The sequence below is a fragment of the Microsporum canis genome, genomic scaffold (genome assembly GCF_000151145.1).
Source record: "Microsporum canis CBS 113480 supercont1.2 genomic scaffold, whole genome shotgun sequence".
Taxonomy (NCBI): domain Eukaryota; kingdom Fungi; phylum Ascomycota; class Eurotiomycetes; order Onygenales; family Arthrodermataceae; genus Microsporum; species Microsporum canis.
In genome coordinates, this window is record NW_003299168.1 from 2121850 (window position 1) to 2149127 (window position 27278).

Here is a 27278-nt window from a genome sequence, read left to right on the forward strand (position 1 = left end):
TTAGGGCGTTTATTGCGTATTTTACGGCATACACTTCTTTGATATCCTAGAGTTAAGCGGCTTTGCCCATCGTGAATTATCAATAATTCAACGAATACCTCACGGTCTCTCCTCCACTGTATAGCTGTATAATCATAGCGACCCCCCAAGATCTTTGCTAGTAGTTTCAATGGTAAGGTGTCCACCCCGGCGTCGCAGGACATAGTAAGGGCTTGGGAGCGGGTTGCCTTCTCCTCCGCCATTTTCTCTATAGGCCGGCCGCATTTGCCTATAAAAAACCCGGGGTTCGACCGCCTCAAAGGATTTGAGCCACTACAAGTTTGATGGCCGTGTATCCGGCAGTGTATTTGAAGGCAAGCGCTTAATATGTAGCCTGTAATCTTTCCCCCAGTGGCTCGGCAGTCTCGACCCAGCTCTTGGTATGAAACGAGTCATGAGTTGATTATTAGTCGTAGAATACATCATCATCACCGTCATCATCATCATTCTTCTTTCCCTATTGCGCTTAGCGAGTGAGCAAGCTTCAGCAAGACTACGCTCTCCGTAGCAGCGAAGTAGTTAAGACTAATTAAATAATTAGTTTACGAGCCGAATTAGTAGCAATGCAAATTCAGTCCTACCTATCCATCAGAATCCTCAAGTGTCGATTAAAATGATCCTCATAGCGCTTAAGAGTGTCCTCTAGTTTGGCAAGCCTTAGGGGGTCGTAAGTTTTCGAGGAGTCCATAGACCCAGACAAATCTGGGTCCGCCGATGCAAGGCTGCGAGACAGTGACGACGCAGACCAGGATGCAAACATAGTGCAGCAGGTCATGAGTTTGGAGTGGATCTAGAGTAATGATAGCTTAGCTTTCAGGCTATGTATGTCCTAGCAGGTTGTGATGTTACCTTCAACAGCTTCCCTTGAGTAAGCATGCATTCCTTCAAACAGGTGTCGAGAAAGTCGACATGGTCTTGCATTAATTCGTCCACAGTTCTATTGACTTGTTTTGTCCCGTTTACAGTCACCTCAGTGGCTTCAGTACCGTCACCATTGACTCTATTCATCAATATCTGCCAGTTTGGTTCCATCACCTCTGCAGTGCAAAAGTAAAGCAACTGTTGCACGAAGACGAGCATCTTAGCGCGAAGAGTCCATGCTCTCCTTTTCCAAAGTTCGACCTTTCGGTCAGAAGATTTATGTTTCCAGCTGATAGATTTATTATGATCCTGCCATGAGTTAACAAGTAACGTCTCAAGATGCCTGAGGGATAGAAGGTGTCGGAACACGAGTTGATAGCGGAGAACAGTCTTGCGGCTGATCACAAGAGAAAGTGGAAACGGCACGAGGTAATCGAGCTCAAGAGCATCAAATCCTATAATGTCCTTTTCGTTCTCGGATGTCTGGGGAGCAGGGGTTTGATATTTTTCTATCGCACCCTCAGGGTTATCTTGATCGATCCCAGACACGCTTACAACACGCATCAGCCATTTTGTGAGCCCCATTTGATTCATCCTAACTTTAACATCTTCTTTGAATGGATCTTGAGCAGCAATGCTTCCCGGTTGTCTTAATACTATATCTAGAAGAGATTGGAGTTTTCCTTCATTAACATGTTTCGCCGGCTTTCGAAGTTCGGAGGTACCAAGTTCAAGGAAGTATGAGAAGAAGTCAGAACGATCGAGGAAGAAATAATGTTTCAGCGAGCGGAATCGGGTGGTTAGAGAATTCTTGGTTAATAGAAGGTGTAGAAGTGATGCATTTGCGTGCGCATATGCTCCATTTATGTTATCGAGGAAGCGTGGGTCATCGAACGTTTTGGGAACGTCTTTTACCTCCTTGCTGATATCAATGCCTCCACACTCCCTGACAACATTTAAATATTTTCCTGCCAACAGGACTTTGTCTCTAACGGCATCAAGTTGCGGAGGGACCTCATTATCACGGATTGTGTATCGCTTTTCCCAGTACTCATCGGTATAGTCTTCTTCGAGTTTGTCACGTTTGATACCCTTTTGCTCCTTGACAAGAAACTCAGCGTGAGGATCTCTTATCCCACCATGGTGCAACCACTCGTTTAGCATGGCCATGTACGGCCGGCTGGCCTCTCGTAGTAGGGTTTGTAATAATACACCAGTGGCCGGGTCACCCGAGAACGTTGCAAGGCGTTGGCTTATAAGGCCGAGTACATTACCTCCCTTGCAGAGCTTCTTGCTTGACATGCTCCCTGGTGCTAATTCCCCTCCCTCCCGTAGTTGTTCTAGGATATTATCAACATCATCAAAATCGTCAATTGATTCGTCTGGATCTTGCGCCAAGAGCGAGTTTTTCTTCAAGAGTTCCTGCCCAAGGGAGTAAAGCTGGGCTAGTGTCTGGCTCGTAGGCATGGTATGGAGGTGCATGACGTGTAATGTGAAATTTGGGTTATTGATATATTGAGTCTCCAATTGGGCCACCATGATCAAATAGTCCTTCAAAAGCTTCCTTATTGCCGCACATAACGCGTGATTCACTGCGCCAAATTCCGATCTGCTCTGCACTTCTACAAATGCTTCCATTGCGCTGTAGTGTGTAGCCATTTTTAACATAGCCATCGTTAAGTCTCGCAAACTTGGATCGAGGCCAGGCATGATTTGAAAGGAAGGCCCCACTAGGCGATCTGTTTCTATAGATGGGTTGTAGGTATTTGCATAGTGTATGTACTGGCCCTCATATCCCATAAACACAAACAGCAGGTCTTGTAGTATCGCCGCTTCTTGCGCATCCAAGGAGATATCTCGAAGAGATCCTGGGCGAAGATACTGAGGTACCTCCGAGAACAATGGCGGGATGGAAACGCGGCAGGCGAGGGGTGCAGCGGAGTGAGGAATGAGTGATACCGTTGGATTCCATGGTACTATTTGATATGGTTAGCATTGACAGCTTTGAGACGCAGCAAGCAAACGAACCTTCAGCTTGCGGTTTCTCTGCCACCATAGCTATCGAGCTACTTCTATGCTGGTCCTTCTTTATGCGATTCTTATCCCAATCCCTCGGGCTGCCAGGCGCAACACTCTCTTTGGCGGGTCTTTTGGTATGGATCTTGTCCCTTGTTACCACACTTGTTCTCTCCGTGCGAATCTCGCTCGTGGTAACATGGCTCTTATTAATGGGCTTTATAGCAGGACGCCCATCAGCTATTGGAGTGGTTTCGCGCGAAAAAGGTGATTCTTGTCTGGACGTTGTTCTTCCATGAACGCGGGCGGAGGCGCCTGGCCTGCCGTTTGGGTTGTTATAGCTTGCAGCGCGCTCATGTGCCGCCCTGGACTTTGCGGTAGAAGGAGAATTCATAATCATGAAATCATTAAGACGGCGTAACTCAGTGTAAATCTATCTTCTCGAGGACTGCTATATTATTTCGCAAAGATTGATATATAAAAAAGGACCCGCGTTTTAGTATGATGCTTACAGAGCTCCCTTTTGGGCTTAGCGCATCTTGCCCAGGCAACTTTGTCTGTTTGCGTGGACCAAAAGGAAGAGCGAGAGCTTCTTGTTACTTCTTGAACTTCCAACCGCCCAAACAGCTTCAGACGAACATTCCTCCAGTTGCGTTCCCAAGGACGATATCCGGGAATTCTCTGAAATCCTGCGGAGCCGCCGTACTTCTCTAAGACTACCGTCCCTTTTTCATTCATATCAACATGTTTATCGCCCGGTCCGAGTATGGTAAGTACCTCTTCATGGTCCCTCCAAGACGGCGCCTGATACTCATTACTCTATAGATCGTGGAATCAAGTAAGCATACACTCCTCGTTGCATTCATTATCCAAGCGCACAGCTTCTTATACAGACTACGTACAGCACCTTCTCTCCAGAGGGCCGTCTTTTCCAAGTAGAGTATTCTCTCGAAGCTATAAAACTTGGTTCCACTGCTATCGGAGTAAGTGATACTCGCCGTTTTATCCAACGTCAAGCTGCCTGAAAAAAAACTTTTACTGACGCAGTTTGTTATTACGATAAAGGTTGCCACGTCCGAGGGCGTCGTTCTTGGTGTCGAAAAGCGAGTCACCTCTACCCTACTCGAGACCTCGTCGGTTGAGAAGATCGTTGAGATAGACCAACACATAGGATGTGCGATGTCCGGCCTGCAAGCTGATGCAAGATCAATGGTTGAACACGCACGAGTGGAGACCCAAAACCATCGATTCCATTATTCAGAGCCTCTTAGAGTTGAGAGCTGTACTCAAGCCATATGTGACCTTGCCCTAAGGTTCGGAGAGGGAGCTGATGGTGAAGAGAGCGTGATGAGCAGACCTTTCGGTGTAGCTTTGTTAATTGCAGGATACGACGAAGATGGTCCGCAACTGTACGTTTCATATCCATGGGGCAACAGGACGTTATACTTCAATTGCTGACATTACAATCGTGTAGGTACCATGCAGAACCATCCGGCACATTCTATCGCTACGACGCAAAGGCTATAGGGTCTGGAAGTGAGGGAGCACAGGCTGAGCTACAAAACGAATATCATCGGTCTTTAACATTAGCTGAGGCTGAGACTCTAGTTCTCAAAACCCTGAAGCAAGTTATGGAAGAGAAGCTCGACGAGAAGAACGTCCAGTTGGCCAGCGTTACGAAAGAGAAAGGCTTCCAGATCTATAGTGACGAGGACATGGGGCGAGTTGTATCTACATTGGGAGGAAATTAGCGTGGGAGTTAGGGGTTGAATCGCTCTGGGTTAAAATCCCATCTTTATCAAGAAAGCCCATAGACTCAATTGGAAGCCTTAACGGTGGTCTGAATTCAGAATCTGTTAATTTATAAGCAGTAATATGCAAGCTAAGCACCTTCAAAGGCTTCTTGAAGCTAAGTAATCAAGGAGTCAACGGATATTGCATATCTATATACCTATCTCAGTTTGTAGACGCATGGTTTCAAAACTTTGCTCTCCTCTTCGGCTGTCATGCCCGTATCCTCAGGTATTGAGGATCCCCATTTCTTGTATGTTTTCTTCGGTTCGACTGGGCCATTTACATTAGCCCATTTGCCCTTTTTCGGCACACCATGTTTAATAAATTCCATCTTCACGAACATCTTGTTAGACTTGTCAACGGTTTCCTGTTTCAAAACGAATCCTCGTGAAGCAAAAACTTCCGCAAATGCTGATATATCCGTTTGATCATCATCCTCGGCCCTTTTAAGCTGATCTTCCGCGAATATTTCCTCTCCACCGTCTTCCTCTTCGTTTTCGTTCTTTTTCTTCTTCTTGGATTTATCTTTCCTGACCTGGCCAATTGATGCCCTAGCGGATTTGTGCTTATTTGCCTTCCCAAATCGACTTTTGACCTCACTAACCCAACATTCGCCTTTACCGTCACTTCTAAGTACACGCCACGCTTCTTCGACAAAGGATACCCAATTAGTCCCCATCAGGCTTAGGCAAAATATAGCAATGTCTACCTTTCCATCTTCAAGTGGTACATTGGCAATATCGGCCTTGGTAATCACGGAGTCTGGGGCATGCAAGTCAAAGCTGTGTATCTTGAGTTTCAACGACTTTTTTGAGGGGGCAAGAGCACGAGCGAACTTTGCATCACCACATCCCATGTCTGCAATCGTGCAAAGGCCTTGAGTCTTCCTTGGAAGTGGTTGGAGGCTTAAGCTGTTCTGGGCCGGCTTCTTTCCCTGTCCGTTATGCTGAGGTCGAACTTCTCCTCGGGTTTTAACAGACTGAATGTACTCATCAACTGGGTTGGATGGCCATGACTCCTTAACTTGGCGCGAGAAACCGGCGTGATATTCTGCGAACATTTCAGGGTTGCTTGTAAATAATTCCATTGCCTCGGTAGAAGGAGTGGTGTAAAGAGTTTCATTGAGATGACGGAATCTAGCGGAGAGCAGCTTTTGTCTCATTGATTGCTGTAGTGGAGTTAAATTGGGATTTTCTGGCAGCGGTGGTGGCGGTGGAGGAAACGAGGTAGACTTAATACTAGTTGCATTGTCAGAGGAAGCCGCACCGGGTTCACGGGTTCCTAGCGGTGTCATATTGCTGCTTGTTTGTTGGCCTTTCTTAGAGCTTTTCTCCAACTTTGTCTTTTTTGCCTTCTTGTTAGCTTTCGGTGCCGGTCCATCAGGTTTGATATTTTCACTTCCACCCGATTTCTTCCCATTCCCTTGAGTTGGCTTAGTTTCCGTCTTTTCTGTTCGTGATTTCTTCTGCTTTGGTATTTCCCCCTCAATATACCTCTTCCACATCTCGTTCACGTTTGATTTTGTGACTTTTCCGCCATCACTATCTGCACCACGTTCTCTCTTCCGCTTCCCAAAGGAGTTCTCAGTTACTTGAGGCTTGGATACATCCTTGGCTGTAGATGGTTCAGTCTGGAGCTTCAGCTCTGAGGACGAAACTGACCACCCTGGCACAGCGAACATGGCTGCAGCGAAGTCAATGCTTCCTCGTCGATGGAAGATATCAAATTACTTTTTTCTCAAAGTGATGCCTTTGAAGAAAAAAAAAACTTTTGAATAAGCTTTCTAGATAAGGTTCACGATAGCTTTGTAATCAATAATTATATAATAACCTTATTCTTTATCGTAAAAATAATATTCCGCGGAGCTCAGCTCGCCCGTAGACAGAGTAAAGGACTTCCGTATAGTTAGGTAGCAAGACCAGGCCGGAGGTGGTTTTCAATTTATTTCTTTCTTGAGACTAAGGGTTCTGATGGATCCTTACCGCTCGGCAAGCCTGTTACTATGGCGCGCTGGGCGCTCGAGGAATACGCAAGCTTAAGTTATACGAGCAAGATGAGCCATCCAACGACAATAGTGCCTATACGATAACGTCAACCTACCAAGTGGTACACTCAAGCCCTACACAACACACCCCACTGCTCCCCGAGAAAGTGATGGGCGCCCTGAATACATTATGACTTCGCTAAGGTCATTTGCGATGATAGATAACCCAGATACCTTTCGGAGTGTTGCATCCGCATATCGGAATGCACGGGATTGGGTAAAGAACAGAGGGATGAGTTTATTAAATCTGTAAACGAGAGATATCTGAACTTCTCTTATCTGAACGTGAGGTAACTTCTCAGCCAACCGTCGTCCTGGAGGACTCTGATATATTAGCTATGTCTGATGAAGTCGAGTCCTACGATGCGGCGTAGTGGAGCTTTGTATAGCTAAATGATAGCGTTAATGATCCCTAGGCTTCAAACAATATACTAAAAGGGTAAGAGCCGAGCCAACCAACAGTACTAGCCGCAAGTCCCCCCAAAATTAAGTTATTTGCCATTTGTGTATATTCCCATATGTAGCATGTAGAAGTGATTTTTTTATTTTCTCTTCGCCTTGCTAGCCTTCACCTAAGGGTCGTGAATAGACTACCAAGCCGTAATTTCATTAGACAGCTTGAAGAGGCACATTATGGAAATATAGTGTTCCATCAATCATGATTATCCGTCAGGAAGACATTTAGAAAAAGTGCACTTCCGCCTCGTTATGCCATTGCAGTTTTGAGGCTCCTATGGAATAAATTTTTCGAGAGCTTGGGGTTGTGGACGGGCTCCGTAGCACGTAAAACGGTGGGCGAGGAAACAGCGGCCGCAGTAGAATCACCAATTGGCGAAGGATTATCTTTACTTTAGGGCTTCGTAGCGCGAGAGCCGTCGAGGTTGATAGCAGCGTGCGCCGGGCTAGTCGCCCATAAAAGGGCAACTATGGCAGATCTCACGATGAGCATTATAATGAAGCACATATAGAGATGAAATAATGGAAGATAGGGAGATAATGAAAGGGGCTATATACATGCGTATATATATAGGTAAGCGTGTATCCCCTTTGGTACCTGTTCATAGTCTTGGTATAGAAGGTATATGAGGTTGGGTATGATTGTTAGGTTGCAGACTCATGTCTTTGATCCCAGTACCTTACATATTGACTCCCCGACGCGGGTCCCGAAAATTGTTAGGTATTCCCCTGTAAGAAAACCCCAAGCCTCCTTTTATGGAAATTCATGCATAATGTGGGTAAATCGGCCACTTGTAATTTTAAAGCCCGTAGAAGACATATTATAGACAGGGTCCAATCGAGTGGGAGAATCTGAATTGTATATGTAAAACTAGAGAATACATAAATATAGGCTGATTTATGTATCCCATGGTTCAATGTTAATTGCCCGTCAATGGCTACCAATATATAAAATCGGGGAATTTGTCCTCTAACTCCGCCCGCACCTCCGATAGGCACTTCTGCTTGTTGTAAATTCCCATATTGGGCCAGCCATGCTTTCGATAAATCTCTTGTAGCATCGGAATAAACTCTTTTAAATCAACCGAATAGACCTCACGTACAAGGCGTGAACAAAATGGAACAAAGGATAACTTACGAAACTCACATTTAAGAACCTCAAAAGAAATCTGCAATTGCCCAGCGACCGCCACCTGCACGCCAGTCCGCTTCGTTTTTGGGAGCATAGTCGTATGCATCGTCTAGGACTTCCTCCCGACAAGGGTCCCATACTACACCCCCAGGGCATTCGGGCCAGAATATAACGCCGAGCTTAGTATCAAGAAGGATTGCAGCAGTTTCCGCCCCGCCACACGTAAGGCCAATGACGTGAGGTGGCACTGTCTCTGCGTCCATGTATGCTTGGGATGCGTCCCTGGCGTCTTCAGCCGTTAATCGACCAGACTTAATCCAAGCACAGACACCTGGCCAATCAGCGAAATAGAGAAATGGGATAGGCTGGGCCTCCCCTCCCGATGTTGTAGGAGGAGCCATATAAGGCAAATGGCGGAGTAGAGAAGCAACCGTATTATCCTTACCAATGACCAGCATAACTTCGTCGGTAATTGATGGCCAGCCTCCTTCTGGTGGCTGGAGAACAAGGTCTTCGTCGAGATACATTGTGGTTAGAAAATAATAGTAGTCACGGATTGCAGCGATGCAGTCCTGCTGCGAGTATTTGATCTCACATAGTTCAGGCATGGTGTCGTTGGTAGTGAAAAGTTGAAGTCGTGGATATTAGCGTTAGAGAATAAATAGTATTTCACGTAAAGAGCCTCCCCACCTTAGCGCTTGGCTTTGACGCGGCTAAGTGGAGAGTTACTCGCTAGCGGCTGAACATATAAAAGCCTGTTTATAGATAAAGCGAGGGGTTAGCTATGGTGATATCGTTACTCTTCATGGAGGGAAGGCTTCGGCTCAAGTCTATCGTATGTTTGTTACGTTGGAGCCACTCCTTGCTTATATACAAATCCATTCTAGCTCCTACTACTACTGGGTGTGATATCCGCTTCTATTGTGTGGTGGAGTAATTTTTTGTATCGAATAACACTAGAGTTAGGCTCGAGTCATCTTTAGATCACTCTATTACCAGCTTCTTCGAAATTTAAGCGTTTTGCCGCTCTGGTGCTTTGAAGGTTAGCCCCGCACAGGGCATGCCAATGTCGGAATATAGATGACATCAGACTGGGATTTTTTCCATCTTAAACTTATAATTTGAATAGTTGGTCGTCCTGTTCCTGTTTTTAAGGTAGAGATATACTACGGCATAATATTAGAAGTAAATTATAATCAGAGAATTGGAGAGATTTAAGAGCCCAGGTATCCAGAAATCCAGAATCAGTCGCGGATATATACGACAGGGTCAATTGTATAAGTCAGCGTTCATGCTCTCATATAGCTCTATAAATGTATATATAGTATGACAGATATCGCAACCGCTCAGAGGTGAAACATGTATATACGTATCCACAATTGATCATCGATGGCTAGTGACCAGCGGTCATCTATTCGGGAGTTATCCATGGCCATCTTCTTGACCTCGTTGCTTGGAGGAAATAAAGGGTTGTAACGAATAGGTCGATGGTATCTAATAGCAAAAGACTCTGTTTCGAAGGAAAAGAAAAAAAAAGAAAAGAACTTAGAGCTGGGACTCCATTAAGATCATGTCCCTGACCCACTGGATTTCTTGTGCGACAACATCTGGTCGAACAAGATGTATGTGATGCCCACAGTCAGGAACATGTACTAGACGGCTTTTTGATGATAGCTGAAGTTGTTCTTCTTTTAGAAAACGATCAATATCATCCCATTGATCTAAGAGCTGTCGAAATGCCCGTTGCTGCTCCTGCGTACCGTTTCCCGCCTCGATGCCCTTCTCGTAAATACGTTCATAGTCTCTTGAACTGTTACATCGAATCACGCTCAAGGGTTTGGCACCCATCACACAATTTGTATATTGTTCCTTTTGCCCTAGTGTCTCACACACTTCTATAAACGCAGCTGCCTCAGCTTGGGCGGCTTCCGCGCCCCTGGCTATGTCCGCAGCCCGTGTTCTCCATTCATCCCGAGACAGTACCGAGTCACTCCTCAATCCAGTAATCAGCGAGTACTTGAGAGACCCCATCACCGCATCAATGTTTGGATCGGGCACTTTGAAGTAATGGTTTGATTTCTCTGTCGCAGCGTCTGAAAGAACCATGCCAGCCACGTCACCTGGGTATAGGTGGAGATACTCACGAGCGACTATGCCGCCGTATGAGTGACCAACTAGTATAAGTGGGGGGTTAACCTGTGCTTCACTCAGGAGTGCATGTAATTCAGTGGCTGCAACGGTAGCCGTATGCCTCTGGGGTCCATTTTCGCTGCGGCCAAGTCCAGACCGATCAAACAAGGCAATTCGGCAGAAGGGTGCCACTAGTCTCTCAACCGCGACGTACGATGAGGAGACATCGCCAGCCCCGGCTATTATAACGGCAATAGGATCCCTGACAGAACGCGGGGGTCCACTCAGAGATATGAAGAGGCAATGTGTACTGACAGAGACCATAGAAGCTGCCATCTTATCCCTGGAAGCCGAATCTAAAACTTAGGATAAAGATAAGGCGGGTGTTCAAATGTGAGAAAAAAACTCGAATTAAGGCTCATATTATTATGAGCGGACCATTCAGTAAAAGGGGCTCGCGGCCGATGACACACGGTATGCAAGGGTTTGATATCTAGCCAGGGCCACATTGGTCATCAGCGGCAGCATTCTCGTGCGAAACCTGGAGTTTGAACGATAAACTGTAAGAGGAGTAGCTTACGCATCTCCGCCATTATCCATACTCAGGGGCAGCATCAGGCCATTATCAGGATTTTGACACTTCCTGTTATTCTCTACTAAGAAGACCCTCATATGAGCCAGGTTAAGACGGGTGGTTAATGCTTGATGAAGTCAAGATAAGTCGAGTTTTGCGTTTCAAGAGTTTGTTTACAAAACAGGTGACTACTAATACTCCGCTTACACTTGGCTCTTGGCGGCAAAACAGAAAACATCACAAGGGGGAAAAAACGGTTTTGAGGAGAAGCAGAAGATCAAGCGGCCTGTTAATTAAGAAATATATTTAATGGTCTTCTTCATTTCTTCATTTCTTTATGTTCTTTATTTTTTTTTTTTTTGTCAATAATTTGGTCAAGACCTATATTTCTTTTTAAACGTGCTTGCTCAATCTTCCATCGAGAGACTTGCTAGTCAGTGACATCAACAGTTATGGAGCGCACAAACAGTATTTCACCGCCTCTATATACTCTCCCTTACGAGGTTAGCCATCGTGCATGAAAGGATGCAACGGCCTATATTTCTAGGACCGAGACAGCAGCTTCATTGAACAATGGACGGCTAATTCTATATATCTATCTAGATTCTCATCACAATCCTTGAAGTTTTCCCTTCTCGTGAGCTTCTGCCTTGGACAAAGGTCTCTTCTCGATTCTACAATATCATCTGCCATATCCTCAGTCGTCGACTTTCGGCAATAAGACAGTTAAAAGGTAATTATACCTTGCGATTGGACTGCCATCTCCCTTCTAGGGTGGCGTTGCAAGGACGCACGATAGGAACATATCTCGACACCAGGACCTTACCCCATAACCACAGTGAGCACCCTGAAGAGTTGGAAGGGCTATTGTCTCTCGACCATGTCTTCTCAATCGGTGATCTGGGTGTACTAAGGGAACAATACACGCGGTTCAAGGTAATGCAGCACTTTGAGTCGTTGTTTTCGCCGGATTGGAAAGTTTTTACGGTAGACGACCAAAATGAGGATCCGGGCAGGATAGGAGGCATCTTAGGCGAGAGTAAGCTTAGCAAAGGGGGCTTCAAGACCCAGCGCAAAAATTCCATAAGCAGTCAGGGCCGGGTAGCGCCTTTTCGAATTCTTGTAGACTCGGCTGAGCCATTCTCACAAGTCTGTGTCCACGCCCAGCTTTTTGGCGATCGTCTACCTGCTGGTGTCAAGGTCTCCAAGGGCGTTGTTCGACTTCGGAGGGACTGGCTGGCTGAACAACCCATTCTAACAGCACCACAACACTTCACTGATCCACATGGGGATGACTCTGATTCGGACTGCCACCAGCTCGACGACGTAGACGATCATTCCCTAACTGAAGAAGATGTCCGATGGGTGGATCCGAAGATGGATTCGGGGCTAAGTTTGCACATTGGCAGTACTCGGGAGGTGACCAGCTGCGGATTCCTGCGCGGAGTTGCCAACTTGACGGAAACCATAGTATACTATACTATTGAAGTCGATGGTAGGTATAGAGAGCAACACTTCGATTTCCCTGTCCTTTGCTAACACAGTACGCCGTATTAGAATTCGTGATCCGGTCTAGTCGTCTGCTCTTTGCTATGGAAGAAGCCGAAGAAATAGCGGAGAAAGGGTCTCAGAAGCAACAAACACTGCTACTAAGGGCCTTCGCCCCCCTTTAGTCTGTAGATAGTTTGATCCGTACATATACCACCTAGCTGGCTAGTTATTATAGTTAACTAATTCATTAATGGATAATTTCTCGGTTGCTATCTATTTAATTGTTCTCAAACTTCATCCCGGCATTCTCTCTTGCAATACCATAGATGGCAGACATATCTCCGTTTGCTCCTGAATGTGACTTGGCAGCCTGTAACATTTCATCCACCATTTCTATCCCTTTCATCCTGGCATCTACAGCCTTTGCCATATCCATTGCGTGTTTTGCATCCTTCCGGGCAAGATCAAGTGCAAATAAGGGCTCTTCCAGCCTATGGTACTCGCCAGATAGCATCCTGTTTGAATAACCCACATATGGTCCTGGAAACATCAGCTCAAGGAAAGTATGCAACGGCTTGACACCCAGCTCGGACTTCTCGGCCACAACCATGCTCTCCGAGATGGCGGATACCATCTGGAATATCATGCTGTTGCCCATGACTTTTAGCATAGATGCCTTTCCAGGATCTTCTGATTCAGTGGATAGATCGATGATGGCACGTCCCATCACACCGGTGCAGAAAGGCTTGACACGATCAACAGATTGCTTGCGCCCCGCAAGAACACAGATCAACTGACCTGCATCTGCCATCGCCGGCGCTCCGAATACAGGACAAGCAGCGAAGGATGCACCTGAGGTTTCGAGCAGCTGGGCTAGACGACGAGTTTTGTCTGGGTGGATGGTAGAGCAATCCACGAACAATTTACCTTTCACCTCTGTTGATTTCAATGCGTCATTGATGGTACTTTCAACAGCGGCATCATCACCAAGGCAGATGAACACTATTGTAGCCTTCTCTACCGCCTCTTTGACCGTTGATACTGGGATGATTTGCTGGGACAGTGTTTTTGCAAGGTCGATAGCTCGGGACTGCGTCCGATTGTAAACTATCAGTGGCTTGGAGAGTGATCCCTTTTCAGTCAGGTTTTTGACCATACCCTAGAGGATGTAATTAGCCAGAGCCGAGAGTTGCTGTTATAGACAAGGCTCAAAACAGGGACAGAAATAAAAATAAGCATATAAACAAAAAGCAAAAAGAGCAGGCAGCTAGGTTCGACCAGGGCGCCGGCGTGCCGGCTTGTCTCTACCAACTTCACACTGCCCCCAAGTCACTAGCCGAAAGTTATGGAAAACGACAAACGAAAGAAAAAAAAAGATTGGAGACTGCGGGCACAACAGTTCGCAAGCCTCTCATTACACATGCCTGGGTTTTGTTTGGACTTCATCTGGGATACCATTGACATAACAGCTCGTGCACTGGGGAATGGCCGCGTTCATCCCTCAGTCCTGCAACACACCGTCAACAAGATCGTAGATGGTTTAGGATGCAGGAGGGTCCGTGGCTTTTTTAAGCACTGCACTTAGAGGGCCGTGTGCGTGGGATACCGTGCAGGGTAATAAGGTCGCTTACCACTGCGCCACCCCCTTCCCTGGATATCCTGGTAGAGAACAAGCTAACGCTTAAGGAGCCTCAGACTGGTTATCCGGAAGAAGATGCCCACCCAGCCAGATCCAAGTTGCCAATAATGTTATATCTGATGAGTCTGATGTAGAGCATTCTTGAAAACAGAACGCATTATGAGAGGATAAGAAAAGTAGAAAATAAAGACATGGGTGTAAATATTTGCGATGTAAAAGTCTGTCATACCCTTCCCATGTTCCCCAGCCCAATCCATGCAATCTGTTCTGCTGCCATTTTCAATAAAAGACACTGTGTACGGTATCAATAGGTAGGTATATTCCTTATTTGAGTGATAGGCAATCGAGGGTATAAATAGAACGAGAGCAATGGCCGCCCTGGTGCTTTATGATCTTAGAATGTTTCTTGGAACAAGGCACGATAGAGTATTATGCACAGTAATAAGCAACTTATCAATCCATCAACTCCAAAGTTGATATATCTTGCTCTTTTATAGCTTCGATGTTGTTGATGTTACCCCGGATTTCCCGAAAAGTGCCGAGACTGCCCCGTAATGCTCTGCATAGCTTATTAAGCACTGCACTCTTATCAATCTGCCTCCATGCCAAGACTAGAAAAGGGCTAAACCCAACTTGGCGAGCTTCCCTTTTCGGAGTCTTGGCAGATATATCATGTGTTTTCCTTCTTCCCGAGGCTCAAGCCTTGGTCAAAGCTTTCCGCTGGCAAAATTGGGCATCAATATCAGAGACATCAGACATCAGACATCAGACAGCTCGGCATATGGGATATTGGGCATTGGGCATTGGCTTGGGAGTAGCGCCCGGCATATATCTTAGTGCTAGTGCCCCATGCAAGTACCACTTTTCATTCTAGTTCATCTGAGTCCCTTTTGAACTAGGCCTCCGCGGATTCATGGCTTCTTATGGCACCTCCACGGAGTATATAGGCCTAGATTGTCTTACCCACACATCAATCTACCATGTACGACTAGATGGCTCCGGCCTTTGCCATCGAGAATACATAAAATACCAGCTTATTCAACCGTTGGGCTACATGAACATCAGGAAGGAAGCGACGGGGGTGTTATGAATGTTTACCATGGCAGCATGTTAATATAAACAAACTGAAGGGGGAATGCCACATACCCCTAAAGCTCTTGCTATGTGTAATGCAGTCAATATATCAATACACCAGCCAACATGAGAGAGGACGTTGTTCATCCATGCATTGTTTACCGTCATCCATTTCCACTAAACAGCTGTATAAGATATCCGATATCTTCTTCTGAAAACGTTACATCATGGTGCCTCTAGCGACTATTCTTTCTATCGCACTAGCAGCCTGCTGGGCTCTCCCTGCTAATGCCGCTGACCTTGACCCTATTGTGATCAAGGTACGAAGCCTGTTCTGGACCCCTGGTTAAGAAGATCATGACAGCTAATGCCGTGGGGAAGGGCTCACGCTTCTTTTATAAAACCAGTGGGCAACAATTGTATGTTTTCTCTTTCTCATCAACCTGGCTGTTTTTGCTAGGGGCTAACTATTACTCAAGCTTCATCAAAGGAGTGGCCTACCAAGGTACTGATCCCACGTTCAAAATGGGATTGGACGTTACAGCATCAAAATGCTAAAGCGCAGGCTGACTCTCTTTTGATAGATGGTGCTAGCTCGGTCGAGTCATACTCTGATCCCCTTGCGAACCCCAGCGGATGCAGGAGAGACATTCCTCTGCTCAAGGAGCTGCATGCTAACGTAGTTCGGGTATATGCCGTTCATCCTGAAAAGGACCATGACGAATGCATGCGAATGCTTGCCGATGCCGGTATCTACGTACTTGCTGACTTGGCTGAGCCCTCTCAGTCAATCAACCGTGACTCTCCTGAATGGGATATTAATCTCTATGCCCGCTACACTTCCGTGATTGATTCTCTGGCAAAATATACCAATGTCATCGGTTTCTTTGCTGGGAACGAAGTGACGAATGATCGGGCTAACACGGATGCCAGTGCGTTTGTAAAGGCTGCGGTACGAGACATGAAAGCTTATATATACGAAAAGGGATATCGACAGATGGGTATTGGGTATGCGACCGATGACGATGCAGATATTCGACGGAACCTTGCTGCGTACTTTGACTGCGGCATAGATGATGAACGTATTGACTTTTGGGGGTATAACATCTATGAATGGTGTGGTGACTCTACCTTTGAGACATCTGGATACGCAGACCGCACGAAGGAGTTTGCTAAATATAATGTTCCGGTGTTCTTCGCCGAATATGGATGCAATACAGTCCAACCCCGGAAGTTTAGTGAGGTGCAGGCGATTTATGGCCCCCAGATGACGCCTACCTGGTCTGGTGGGATCGTATACATGTACTTCCAGGAACAGAACAACTACGGTAAGCAGATGGCATGGGCACCTATTTTTGTGCAAAAGGCGGCCGTCTTACTAAGTCTGTTGCATAGGACTTGTTGATGTATCTGGCTCCAGGGTTAAGAAACTTGCAGACTTTACCGCATTTGCTAGCCAGATGGCCAATGTGAATCCCAAGGGGCCAAAATTGTCTGCTTACACACCAGTGCATACAGACAACGCACCCTGTCCTACTATCAGCAGCGACTGGGAAGCTTCACCAAAACTGCCCCCAACTCCGGACAAGGAACTTTGCGATTGCATGACGAGGTCTATCACTTGCCGAGCCAAATCTACTGTCCACGACGAAGATCTGTCCCGGCTGTTCTCAACTGTCTGCGGCCTTTCCCCCATGGCCTGCGAGGATATCGCCTCTAACGCAACGAGCGGCATATACGGAATGTACGGGATGTGTAATCCCATAGATCAGCTCTCTTGGGCATTCAACGCGTACTACGAGGACCAGGTCAAGAAGGGAAACGGGGACACCGCCTGTCATTTTGGGGGGGCAGCCTCTACGCAGACACCGGTCAAGCAACCAGTCTGCACTGTCAAGCCACATGTGTCCATAAAGGTGTCCAAGAGCGAAGCACCAACGTGGTTGAATGGTAGCATCTGGGATATCTCCGGACTGGGATGTGCTCTCGTTGCAGGATTGGGGCTACTTTTGTTGTAAGGGTCAGGCGGATCCAGGAAGAAGGTTCAAATATCTCTTATCCCTTTTTTGTATTCTATAGCTGTCCTTTTGGGCTTCCGCGGCATCCCCGATAGTAGCATTCGACTATCAATAATAAGGGATCGTTCAACTTCTACCTGACGGACCGAGGATCGCCCGCATATGCATCTATACTCCGTAACTCCAAGAGGTTAAAAGTCTTGTCTGTGGTGGCCCACTGCTGGGATGGTGGACTAGATTATGATCTCATCGTTCTCTGCCCAAAGGGGCCACAAAGTGCAGCTCAAGCCGGGCAAAGCGCATAGCATCAGGTGGCAGACCCGTCCACAGAGAGCAGAAAAGAAAGATGATTGAACGTAGAGTGGCGGCGACCTCTCGTCGACCTCTCACCATCGACTTCTCAGGGGGGAGAAGCCTTCTGGTGGTCGTGAATGAACAGCCGTCTATACTATATATGCATGCCCAACAGCGCCAACGCAGGGCCAGAAGAAGATCGCCCACTTGTCCATCTGCCGGGCGCGAGGAAACGTGTTTAAGAAAAATACTAGTCAATATTACAGGGCGGTCGTTGGTGGCTCTCTCTCCCATATCTCCAGATCCTTGGGTCCTTGTATGGAGTACCTTTGGGTGTATAGCTACATACATGCAGACAACCCAGAGAGCAACAGGACAAAGCTATTATTGGCAATAATAGAAGAAGCAAAGCAGCAGGGGAGGGATCTTGTCCGAAAAGTGCAGAGAAAGAGAGCATCAATTGGTTGCCAGTGGCTGAGAGAGGCCGTTCATCTGGGGCCAAAACGATGCTGTTAGTGTTTGCATGAAGAAAAGAGGGTTGGATTCCTTCTATGTTTCTTTTTATAACATGAAGATGAAACGTCCAGCCACTGTTTTATTGCTGTCCTGGCGGTTAAAAGGAGATTTCTTTGCTTTTTCTTCTTGTTAGCTAGCTGCATGGATGGCCAGACAGGATGGATGGGCTTTGGTGTATTGACATCTGCTGGAAGAAAGCTGTACGTGTGTATATATAAACGCTGCTGCCGGCACTGGTGATGATGGTAAATATTTCCTCTCAACTGATATATTGTGATTGATAATAAAACATCAAAGAGTATCAAATTACTTTTTTCGATATTTAACCGAGCTGAACCTTTTTTGACTTTTTGGATGTCATCATAAAGTGGAAGAAGCTTGAGAGAGAGAGAAAAAAGGAGAGAGAAGAAGAAGAAGCAAGGCAAGGCTGCCGTCGCCACTATATAACTGCTTCCCGTCTCCGTCTCCGTCGTCTTGCCTGAAGAGAACCTCGATCGAAGAGTCGTCCCGTCAGCCTGTTTCTACTCTATCGACCGCATAACCAGAGCCCACTTGATCAATCCACGGTAAAGGGTCGAAAAGCTACCAGACGGCCTGTGAAAGTCACGGAACGAGCCGTACCATTGCCTTTATATTCTTCCATCTCCTGAGGCGCGCCTGTTAAATAGTCAAGTCACACGTTGATCCACATGTCAGGCCCGACAGGGAACGCTGCTGCAGGCGGCCACCGCTGGGATGCAGAGCGCTTTACCAAAGAGCGCGATGCACGACGAGAACCAGCGCCGTACCGTGAGATGCGCCCGCGAAGGGCAACGTCGGTAGAGGAGCGTGAGGTGAGGAAAGACAGGCGATCGCTCTTCAGCGGTGCCCAGGACTACCTACAGCCCACCGAGACGCAGAACAACCACCTCATCCCCGTCATCCGCCCAAGGAGAGACCACAGCGAGAGGAGGCGACATGATGCATCCCCGGCTCGCGCTAGTGACGACCGTGATTTTCGGCGCCCAACGCTGCTCCGTCGTCAGTCGTCGCTGGACAGGTTCGATCTCGCAGCGTCGAAGCGTTCGCATGACTATCGACGGTACGATAGGGATGACTACGGGCCGCCGGTCACGCCCAGGAAACGCAGTTCCTCTCGGCTGCCAGACATTAAGCTGGAAAACCTCCGCATCTCAGAGCACACTCTTGTTGGTGATGACACCGCTCGGAGGAGTATGAGCGAACGCAACAGAAGCATAACCCCTCGGGGGAGGCGGTCTTCGAGCGTCAGACCGGATGCTCCCCGCGCAAAGTCAGGACGGGCAAGCCCAAAGCCAGGGACTACCCGTATACCCAAGCATATGGTGGCTCCCCGCGCTCTCGAAGAACTTGGCTATGACTATGAGGAATATGTGAGTCTTTTTTTTTCTTTCTTGCGGTTTTCGGCATTACCCATCACCACCACCTACAGACGCTAATAATGTATCTATAGGAGGAGGATATCTTGATCTACAAGGTACTTTCAGACGAGCGCATTCATGAACTGGTCGAATGTAGCAAATTGATGCGACAAGGCGGTATGTAGCTTTTGACTCCGATAAAGAACACAAAACTGACTCATACACGTAGCCCTACCCAGGAGGACCAAGGAGAAGGAGACGGTCATACTCGGTGCCAAAGAAACTCCCATAACCGTCGAGCGACGTCGCTCTGTATCCAGGCGGAGAGCCAGCACCCCTCCTCCGCCCATGGAAACACTGCGGCCGGTGAGGACTTACTCTCCCTCTCCACGCCCACGAGCTAGACCAAGACACGTCCGTCGACGGTCGTCTCCCATCCGCGTTCTAGAAGTGGAGGACGACCATCCGGAACGCCTCCTGGTACCATACCGCCACCACATGTCTGAGCGTGAGCTTGTGAGGGCCATCGAAGGGCCTACGGCTGAGGTAGTCGTCAAGAGAGACCATAAAGGTACGTTATTTGCTCCCACCGTCTCCATGGGTGTCATTTCATGCAGACTAACGCTTCTTCCTCTATAGCACCGACTCCTCGACTTCTTCGTGCCATGATGGCAACCCTCACTTGAACGCTCCGTAGAAGTATCTATCCTTACCACACAGACGGTCGGGGGTTTACTCCGGCCCTCGTCCATCTTACCACCATCTCACTACTCAATACTTTACCATCTCATGCAATTCTTGGTATATTTCTCTCTTTCTTATCTCTTATGTCTCTCCTATGTTTATACTTGTTCTTGTCGTGGAGTTTTTAAGGATGACGGCCGTACATGAAACAGCAACCTATGGACAAACTCAGGCTCATGTCAACATAAATAGACCCGTGTATAGTAATCTGATCTAAATAATAACATATAATGATCATGTTCTCTTTTCCAACGTACAAGGTCGAAGTTATCAGAGATGAAAGAAAAGGCCCAGGAGGAGCCGCAGCTTAGTCAGCTTTACTTGCTTGACGTTCTTGCGAAGAAAGAAGAAACCGAAGAAGAACGACTCGAACAAACCATCATCGAACCATCTGACTATCTGCTCACGGACAGCAGATATCTTCTTCTTCTTCGACAGAATACACGGTACAGTTGGAGAGAAGCCCGCCGCAGCCATGGATAAAGTGCAAGCCTTTGGGAAGAACTTCACGTACGCCGCCCCATCTATCCAGCTCTCGACCAGTTGTTGTCCCGCAAAACAGTCACAACATCACCATGGCATTTATTTTTCTTTGATCAGGAGCTAATATAAGTCATATTCCAGTGCTACTTTTACCCCCTTTGCCGCGCGAACACAGCAGTATGTGAAGGAGCAGCTTGGTCAAGCTGAAGAGAGGGTAACTAGATATCCGTCACTATCTCCATCTGTCCAAGGTGGTCTTTTTATCAATGAACAATACGCTAATATATTTCCATCGGCGCGTGGCCGTTTGACACTCTAGACTCAACTTCCAAACGACTACCTCGAGCTTGAGAAGCGAGTCGATGCTCTAAAGGTTGTCCATCAGAAGCTCCTCCAGGTCACGTACGTTTGGCCCCATGACTATATATATGCTGCTGCCTATATGGAATAACATATGCTTCAATGAGCTAACTGGCCTTTTCTGATTCACCTGCAGCTCTCAATACTCAAACGAGGCCTATGACTACCCACCAAACATCCGCGAATCGTTCAACGACCTAGGCCGCACCATCAGCGAGAAGGTCCAGCTTCTCTCCCAGGCTTCCTCTCCAGGAGAAGCTCAGTCGGCCCTGACCGCACCACCTTCTGCGAAGCCTCAGCCAAAGACGTTCAGCCATGCCATTGCCCGCGCTGCTCTTGCCAGCTCGCACGTCATCGCCCAGGCCAGCACCCCCGGCACCGAGGATCAATTGGCAGTTGGTCTAGAAAAGTTTGCCCTCGCATCCGAGAAGATTGGAGAGGCTAGGTTGGCCCAGGACGCTCAGATTCAGTCCCGTTTCCTCGCCGGCTGGAACACCACCCTCAACACAAACCTCATGTTCGCTACCAAGGCCAGAAGGAATGTAGAGAACTCAAGACTGATGCTTGACTCGACTAAGGCGGCCAAGGGTGCCACCAAGGACATGGACCATTTGAGCGAAGATGCTCGTGCGGAGATTGAGCAGGCAGAGGACGAATTCGTTGGACAGACTGAAGAAGCAGTTGGTGTTATGAAGAATGTAAGCTACTCCGCCGCTCTCGTCACCCAGTTTACCATCTAACTTCAAGCTCCAGGTCCTTGATACCCCCGAGCCACTGCGTAACCTGGCAGACTTGATCGCTGCACAGCTTGAATACCACAAGAAGGCCTATGAGATCCTCAGCGAACTCGGCCCTATCGTTGACGGCCTGCAGGTCGAGCAAGAGGTATGGACCTGACTTTTATTCTCCCCTTAATCTCTTCCCGTATATAGTAATATGCTCAACGGAATGGATAGGCAAACTACCGCAAGAGCCGGGAGGGCGCGTAAAGATCTATATATAGACCAAACCGCAATGCCCTTGCAACCCCTTTTTTTTTCCTTCGGTAGATATCTTAATGGGTCTATAGCGGGGAACAGCTCGGGGTATTCACAATCGATTAATGCGGTGGCACACCTTTAATTATTTTTATCTCTTACCTCCCTATACCAATCGGTCAGATAATTGCCATTATTACCCCGTTGTCTCTATTTTGATATGCTAGGGTATTCTACTCCAGTGCCGTCCCGCTTGGATTCGTAACTTTTTTCTGCCTGTATACATGTTGTACTTTGCTTCATCGTATTTACTATCATTTCTGATTCTACCCCAGCTGTTTTATTCTTTTTATGTTCTTGCGATCCCCTTTTTGTCCCCTTTTATCTACTGGATGGGCAGGAATTGTTCTACGTCAATATCAGATACGCAAAAGAGCTAGTTAGCAGAAACGTGTACCTTGTACTTCGGTAGAAGCCTCTCCGTCTAGCTAGCTAGCGGAATTGTATACAAAATAAGTATGAACGCATTCGACTTGGACGCTCACGGGTATGTCTTGGATCGTTTTTTGTAACTAGACAAAGAACCAGACTGGAGGGGAGCCTCCTCCTCCACCGGAAGATTCTGTTGCTCTAAACTCGAGCCAGTTGTGTGTGCTGTACTTGCTTGATCCCATCCTATCTCGTCTGATATCATTGAATCTGTCCGTTGCTCCCGGATTTGTGTCATTGGCATTGGAGGCGCGTATCTAACGTCCCCCTGGAGTCTGGTAGGATCCACGAAATCCGGTAGTTCGACAGCGGCCGACTTTGACATCGAAAGCAGCGTACGCAAAACCGCAAACTCCAGCTTCAGTTTGATGCTGTATACGAATGGCTTGAGCGACTCATGGGCCACCCACCAGTTCAGGTGGACGAATACCACGAGGGCCATATCCATAATAATGATAGCAATGTTCATTGCGATGAGTCTATACAGCTCCTTTCGACGGGCTTTGGCGGGCACGAAGGCTAGAAGGCCAGTGGCGAGATAGAGGTAGAGCCCAGAAAGGACAAACTGCTGCACCGAAAACGCGGTCAATTGTATTTTCTCCATGATGTGGAATGCGCGGGTGAATGCGGGTTGGGCGTCATTGTCGACAATTGCTCCATACCCGGTGACAATATCAGGTATATGAAAGACGATGGCAAAGACTATTATCATGGCCAAAACCAGTCGTAGGCCCAATCGGCTGTGTAGGACCATGTGGAGACGAGAATATAAGACAACGGCTTGACCGGTAATCATGAAACACCAGCCGATGCTAGCAAAAGTGAAGGCCACCGTAGGCGGTATTGTCATATAGTAATACATTAACAGGAACACTGCATCTGTCAGAACACCTGGGACCGTGGCCAGAAGAAGACTCCAGAAGTAAAGGCCTTCATATTTGTTGAAAGTAAGAAAGATGAGTAGAACGAGCTCCAGACAATTGTAAATAGCCACCGCGAGAACTGCCGTGTAGAGAGTGCGCAGGGACTGCGGACGGCGACGAAAAAGTCCAGGACCCAAGTCATCGACGATAACAAGAGTGGGAATGCCATTTCGGAGGTGTGAAAACATCCAGAGCCGGTAAGCCGTGAGGGGACCAGAGGAATCTACCTATTGACGAGAAAGGCGAAGGAGGCAGTATACGGTATGGACGAAGAAGGGCATGAGCGAGGGGATAGCCCGGGGTATTATGGTTAAAGGGCACACATCCGGATCAGTTGAAGATGGCACAACATTTGCCTGCCGCAAGGGAGAATCCAATTTAATTGAAGGCGACGGGAACAAGGGTGTTTGGGAATTCCATGACAGAAACGTCATCGCAGTGCCGAAGTCAATTATTAGCTAATTAACCAGTTAGCCAGCCGTTCAGAGTGACCGTTCTGGCCTTCAGGCCACCGTTGTCTTCCTGTGGTCTTCGATGGCATATCCGAAGTTCCGGCTCCAACTGTGCCATCCTGCTGTGCCATCAGCGTTCCAAACAAGAAGGGAAACTTGCTGGAGGTAGTAATATGGCTAGTTATGACCGGGATAGTCTGGCCTCTCACCCCAAGGCTTACTAAGGGAGAATGTCTGCCCTCCCCTTACTATGTACTCTAGCAGTTGAAGTGACGTAAAACAGGTAGAAGCAAATAAATAAACATAAGGTTATAGTTTGGCGTTTTCTTATTGGGATTGCATATAACAAGATGCTTTTTTTTGTCTCCCCTTCGGCCCGAGTAAAGTACAGCATTTGGCTGAGATATAAGGCATAAGGGAAGTGGTAGTTAAGCAGAGGTGACAAGCCAGGCTACTACATAGTAACTCAAAGATTCGCGTATTTATAAATGAACCGATGACCCCTTTTTACCTCCAAATATATTAAGCCATGGTGAAGGGAAAAATGCAATGTACTACCAGGGCCGTACTTCCTATGGATTTCCTCCGGAATAAGAGAGCAAGAAATTAGTCGGATACGTTTTAACCATGCCTTCAAGGATAGAAACGCGGGAGGTGGGACTTTGGATATCGGAAATATATGGTCAAGGTTCGGTCGCTCAACGCCAATATTGGGCCAATCGTCATCGTGAATTACCAGCTTCTGATACCAAGGCTCCCCCCGACGCCCCTTAGGGTTAGGAACATTTTTCCAAAGGGCTCCAAACCAGTCATCGGTCGCGTCGCTATACTCCCTTATAGAGCACAGGTCCTCGAAGCTTAACGATTTCTCAGGTAGGCTTGGTTCTGCAGAAGAGAATAGCCTACCAAGAGGTCGACGGATATGGACTGTGCACCATTCCTCACCACAATTGCCCCTAGCGGTGGATGGCGATACTTTAAAATTTATCCGTGTCTTGCAGCGGCCACAGCCGAGCATATAATCAGACTCCAGGTCAGTATGAAAACCCTCGGGCCATCCGGAATAATAACCAGTAACTTTTTCATCGCCTAGTCGCAAGTGTGGGCAAAGAGGAGTATTAAGTCGACGGCATAGAGCATCTACCCCCCAGGGTGACGGATCTGCTCTCTTGGGATATAACCGAAGTTCCATCTCAACTGTTATGTCTGGTGAAAAAAGCATTGAACACTTTTTTCTTCGAGACATGGGCATGCTCTTCAAACATTCCACTACATTCTCAATGTCGGCAAATATCAACACGGGGGATGGTCCATGGGTCGCGTATTCCTCTGTTCCGGTGCTACCAGGAGATAATTTCGCAGTCGAGTCCTGGGGAGTATAACATTGAGGAATCCTATCCAGAAGTGGTCTGTAGGTGCCACCGGGCACATTTGGGGCATAATAGATCATTTCAGGCAAGAGCAGCATACAGATATTCCTTGATAGTCAGCCGTTGTGTCGAAAATAACTTGGGTATATCGTACGGAGCACGCGGGATCACCAACGGCCGTGTTCCCTTTTATATATCGCTGCAAGAACAAGCTGAAGCTGCCGGAAGATTACTATGGCGTCATAGCTCTGGGAAAGCTACCTGAGGCGAAAAGTGCTTATATAAGTTAAGGATAGTATTCTATCACGTGACTACCCGCGGCACAATGAAGATAAGGCGGAAATTCTACCGTTAATATAAGCGGCTATAACGGAAGTGTGCCGCGTAGGGGCAAGCAGCGATGCAGTTCGGTAGCGGGGCATCGATGCAAGTTCTTGCGTAATATAGGAGGGGTTGGCATCAACTGATTTTGGCGATAAAATAACAGTCAAACTAATTCTCAGCATCCTCCTGTCCTGCGCGTGAGTACTGCCGCGTACCTTGATATCAACCCCCATCACCATGACGATTTGTCGCGTAACCCTGTTCAAGATCCCCAAGGAGGAGGATCGCAAGTCCGTCCTTGCTTTGTATCGCACAATGCAGAAGGATGCTCTAAAGGTAAGCAGATATATGTGAGACTGCTGGTTGTTTTAAGACCGAGACTGGAACGGCCTGTTAAGATTGACCCTGATAGAGGAGTTCTGTCTGAGGCACCGGCAAAACAAGCCCTCGACCACAATTGTGAAGCACCAAAGAAACGGCTAACCAAGTCTGAACGCTAGGATGGTGCCCCTTATATCCTCTCCGTCAAAGCTGGATCAACATTCGAGGACCAGCGCCGCCAGGGGTATAATCTCGCTGTTGTGTCCGAATTTGCTTCCGAGGACGATATGAAATACTATGACAACGACTGCAAGGCTCACGCTGCTCTGAAAACCGTTGCAAAGCCATTGTTGGAGGGAATTATGATGACATACTTTGAGCCAATCGAGACCTCTAGCTAGACAACCCCAGACGACTCACACCTAGAAGTAGAGAATGGGAAACATACGATTAATGCCTGAGCAGAAAATTGTAGAGCTGAAGGCTGCTTTTGTTGCTCAGCGCCAGGCTTCGACTTATGATCCTGTAGTGTGTATATATACAAGCTCAAAGAAAGATAATGATTATAGATAATGATTATACTATACTTCCTTTTATTACGCGTCAACGGCTGGTTCGGGTGATTAGGGATGGCGATATGTGTATGGAATTCTAGGGTGACACTTAATATTAGACTCCCGCTTCCACGATTACCCTTTTCGCTATTACCATCCTTTAAAAGCTTTATTTCAATCTATAGGCTTCAGCTGTTGAGGTTTACATGTCCTGTGGTTAACCTTGAAGCCGTTGGGGGGAAATTGTCCTGAAGGATAAGAAAGTTAAGGAGAAACCCAAGCTGTTAGCCATACACAAAATATTGAATACCGATTCTGGTATGGCGAACTGGGCTTTGTAAGGGTGTAAACAGGCGCATTGCCTTAACAGTCTTGCCTCGGTCGGCAGAGTATCGTTCTGGTCTAGGAAGCTAGGCGAGGCTCAAAAGGGGAAACTAACATAGTTGGTATAAACTTACCTTAAATATTTACATTGCTTACCTAATGAGACCTGATTACATAAGCTATAATCCGCCATAAGCTCCAAATGGCTTATGTCATCATTTCTTGATGACGGAGCTTTCGACGTTCGCTCACAGGCAGCGTCAAGCATCAGAGAACACTGCAGCCATATCCATCAGTGCACTTTACAGAGTTCATTTCTTTACATATACAGAGAGTCCCTTCTTCTTCTTCTTCTTATTCCTCTTCTTTTTTCTTCTCTTCCGTTTGAAACATTCTCCGCGCGGCGCAACTCTCATACCATTTTTGACGCCAGAAAAGGAGAATGGCTAGCGGGTAATATCCATATATCTGCATGTTACAGGGCGTTTGCGCTAACTTTT

The 27278-nt window shown here is 47.2% G+C and overlaps 12 protein-coding genes across 12 annotated transcripts; 6 read left to right on the plus strand and 6 right to left on the minus strand.

Annotated features, from left to right (window-relative positions):
* Positions 1 to 445: 445 nt before the first annotated feature.
* MCYG_02238 (spindle pole body component alp4) lies at positions 446 to 3310 on the minus strand (the record flags this gene model as incomplete). The annotated part of the gene is made up of 5 exons (XM_002849258.1): positions 446 to 496; positions 537 to 564; positions 621 to 829; positions 889 to 2876; positions 2929 to 3310. The coding sequence occupies 5 exons, from the start codon at positions 3308 to 3310 to the stop codon at positions 446 to 448; spliced, it is 2658 nt and encodes an 885-aa protein (XP_002849304.1).
* A 350-nt stretch (positions 3311 to 3660) lies between these two features.
* MCYG_02239 (proteasome component PUP2) lies at positions 3661 to 4667 on the plus strand (the record flags this gene model as incomplete). Its single annotated transcript, XM_002849259.1, has 5 exons — positions 3661 to 3685; positions 3742 to 3754; positions 3821 to 3899; positions 3964 to 4325; positions 4391 to 4667. 5 exons carry the CDS (start codon positions 3661 to 3663, stop codon positions 4665 to 4667), a joined length of 756 nt encoding a protein of 251 aa, XP_002849305.1.
* A 200-nt stretch (positions 4668 to 4867) lies between these two features.
* On the minus strand, positions 4868 to 6391 carry MCYG_02240 (rRNA processing protein RRP8; the record flags this gene model as incomplete). Its single annotated transcript, XM_002849260.1, has 1 exon — positions 4868 to 6391. One exon carries the CDS (start codon positions 6389 to 6391, stop codon positions 4868 to 4870), a length of 1524 nt encoding a protein of 507 aa, XP_002849306.1.
* Positions 6392 to 8148: 1757 nt separating this feature from the next.
* On the minus strand, positions 8149 to 8950 carry MCYG_02241 (conserved hypothetical protein; the record flags this gene model as incomplete). The annotated part of the gene is made up of 2 exons (XM_002849261.1): positions 8149 to 8282; positions 8404 to 8950. The coding sequence occupies 2 exons, from the start codon at positions 8948 to 8950 to the stop codon at positions 8149 to 8151; spliced, it is 681 nt and encodes a 226-aa protein (XP_002849307.1).
* A 937-nt stretch (positions 8951 to 9887) lies between these two features.
* MCYG_02242 (alpha/beta hydrolase fold protein) lies at positions 9888 to 10808 on the minus strand (the record flags this gene model as incomplete). Its single annotated transcript, XM_002849262.1, has 1 exon — positions 9888 to 10808. One exon carries the CDS (start codon positions 10806 to 10808, stop codon positions 9888 to 9890), a length of 921 nt encoding a protein of 306 aa, XP_002849308.1.
* Positions 10809 to 11498: 690 nt separating this feature from the next.
* On the plus strand, positions 11499 to 12622 carry MCYG_02243 (uncharacterized protein; the record flags this gene model as incomplete). Its single annotated transcript, XM_002849263.1, has 3 exons — positions 11499 to 11549; positions 11650 to 12541; positions 12591 to 12622. 3 exons carry the CDS (start codon positions 11499 to 11501, stop codon positions 12620 to 12622), a joined length of 975 nt encoding a protein of 324 aa, XP_002849309.1.
* Positions 12623 to 12814: 192 nt separating this feature from the next.
* MCYG_02244 (6-phosphogluconate dehydrogenase family protein) lies at positions 12815 to 14453 on the minus strand (the record flags this gene model as incomplete). The annotated part of the gene is made up of 2 exons (XM_002849264.1): positions 12815 to 13696; positions 14406 to 14453. The coding sequence occupies 2 exons, from the start codon at positions 14451 to 14453 to the stop codon at positions 12815 to 12817; spliced, it is 930 nt and encodes a 309-aa protein (XP_002849310.1).
* Positions 14454 to 15477: 1024 nt separating this feature from the next.
* Positions 15478 to 17268, plus strand: MCYG_02245 (pH-regulated protein 2; the record flags this gene model as incomplete). The annotated part of the gene is made up of 3 exons (XM_002849265.1): positions 15478 to 15570; positions 15711 to 16578; positions 16646 to 17268. The coding sequence occupies 3 exons, from the start codon at positions 15478 to 15480 to the stop codon at positions 17266 to 17268; spliced, it is 1584 nt and encodes a 527-aa protein (XP_002849311.1).
* Positions 17269 to 18767: 1499 nt separating this feature from the next.
* On the plus strand, positions 18768 to 20143 carry MCYG_02246 (conserved hypothetical protein; the record flags this gene model as incomplete). The annotated part of the gene is made up of 4 exons (XM_002849266.1): positions 18768 to 19469; positions 19550 to 19634; positions 19687 to 20028; positions 20097 to 20143. 4 exons carry the CDS (start codon positions 18768 to 18770, stop codon positions 20141 to 20143), a joined length of 1176 nt encoding a protein of 391 aa, XP_002849312.1.
* A 533-nt stretch (positions 20144 to 20676) lies between these two features.
* On the plus strand, positions 20677 to 22033 carry MCYG_02247 (BAR domain-containing protein; the record flags this gene model as incomplete). The annotated part of the gene is made up of 6 exons (XM_002849267.1): positions 20677 to 20711; positions 20826 to 20898; positions 21004 to 21086; positions 21181 to 21742; positions 21798 to 21929; positions 22001 to 22033. The coding sequence occupies 6 exons, from the start codon at positions 20677 to 20679 to the stop codon at positions 22031 to 22033; spliced, it is 918 nt and encodes a 305-aa protein (XP_002849313.1).
* Positions 22034 to 22562: 529 nt separating this feature from the next.
* MCYG_02248 (uncharacterized protein) lies at positions 22563 to 24003 on the minus strand (the record flags this gene model as incomplete). The annotated part of the gene is made up of 2 exons (XM_002849268.1): positions 22563 to 23660; positions 23926 to 24003. 2 exons carry the CDS (start codon positions 24001 to 24003, stop codon positions 22563 to 22565), a joined length of 1176 nt encoding a protein of 391 aa, XP_002849314.1.
* A 1813-nt stretch (positions 24004 to 25816) lies between these two features.
* MCYG_02249 (stress responsive A/B barrel domain-containing protein) lies at positions 25817 to 26301 on the plus strand (the record flags this gene model as incomplete). The annotated part of the gene is made up of 2 exons (XM_002849269.1): positions 25817 to 25915; positions 26080 to 26301. 2 exons carry the CDS (start codon positions 25817 to 25819, stop codon positions 26299 to 26301), a joined length of 321 nt encoding a protein of 106 aa, XP_002849315.1.
* Between the last annotated feature and the right edge of the window lie 977 nt (positions 26302 to 27278).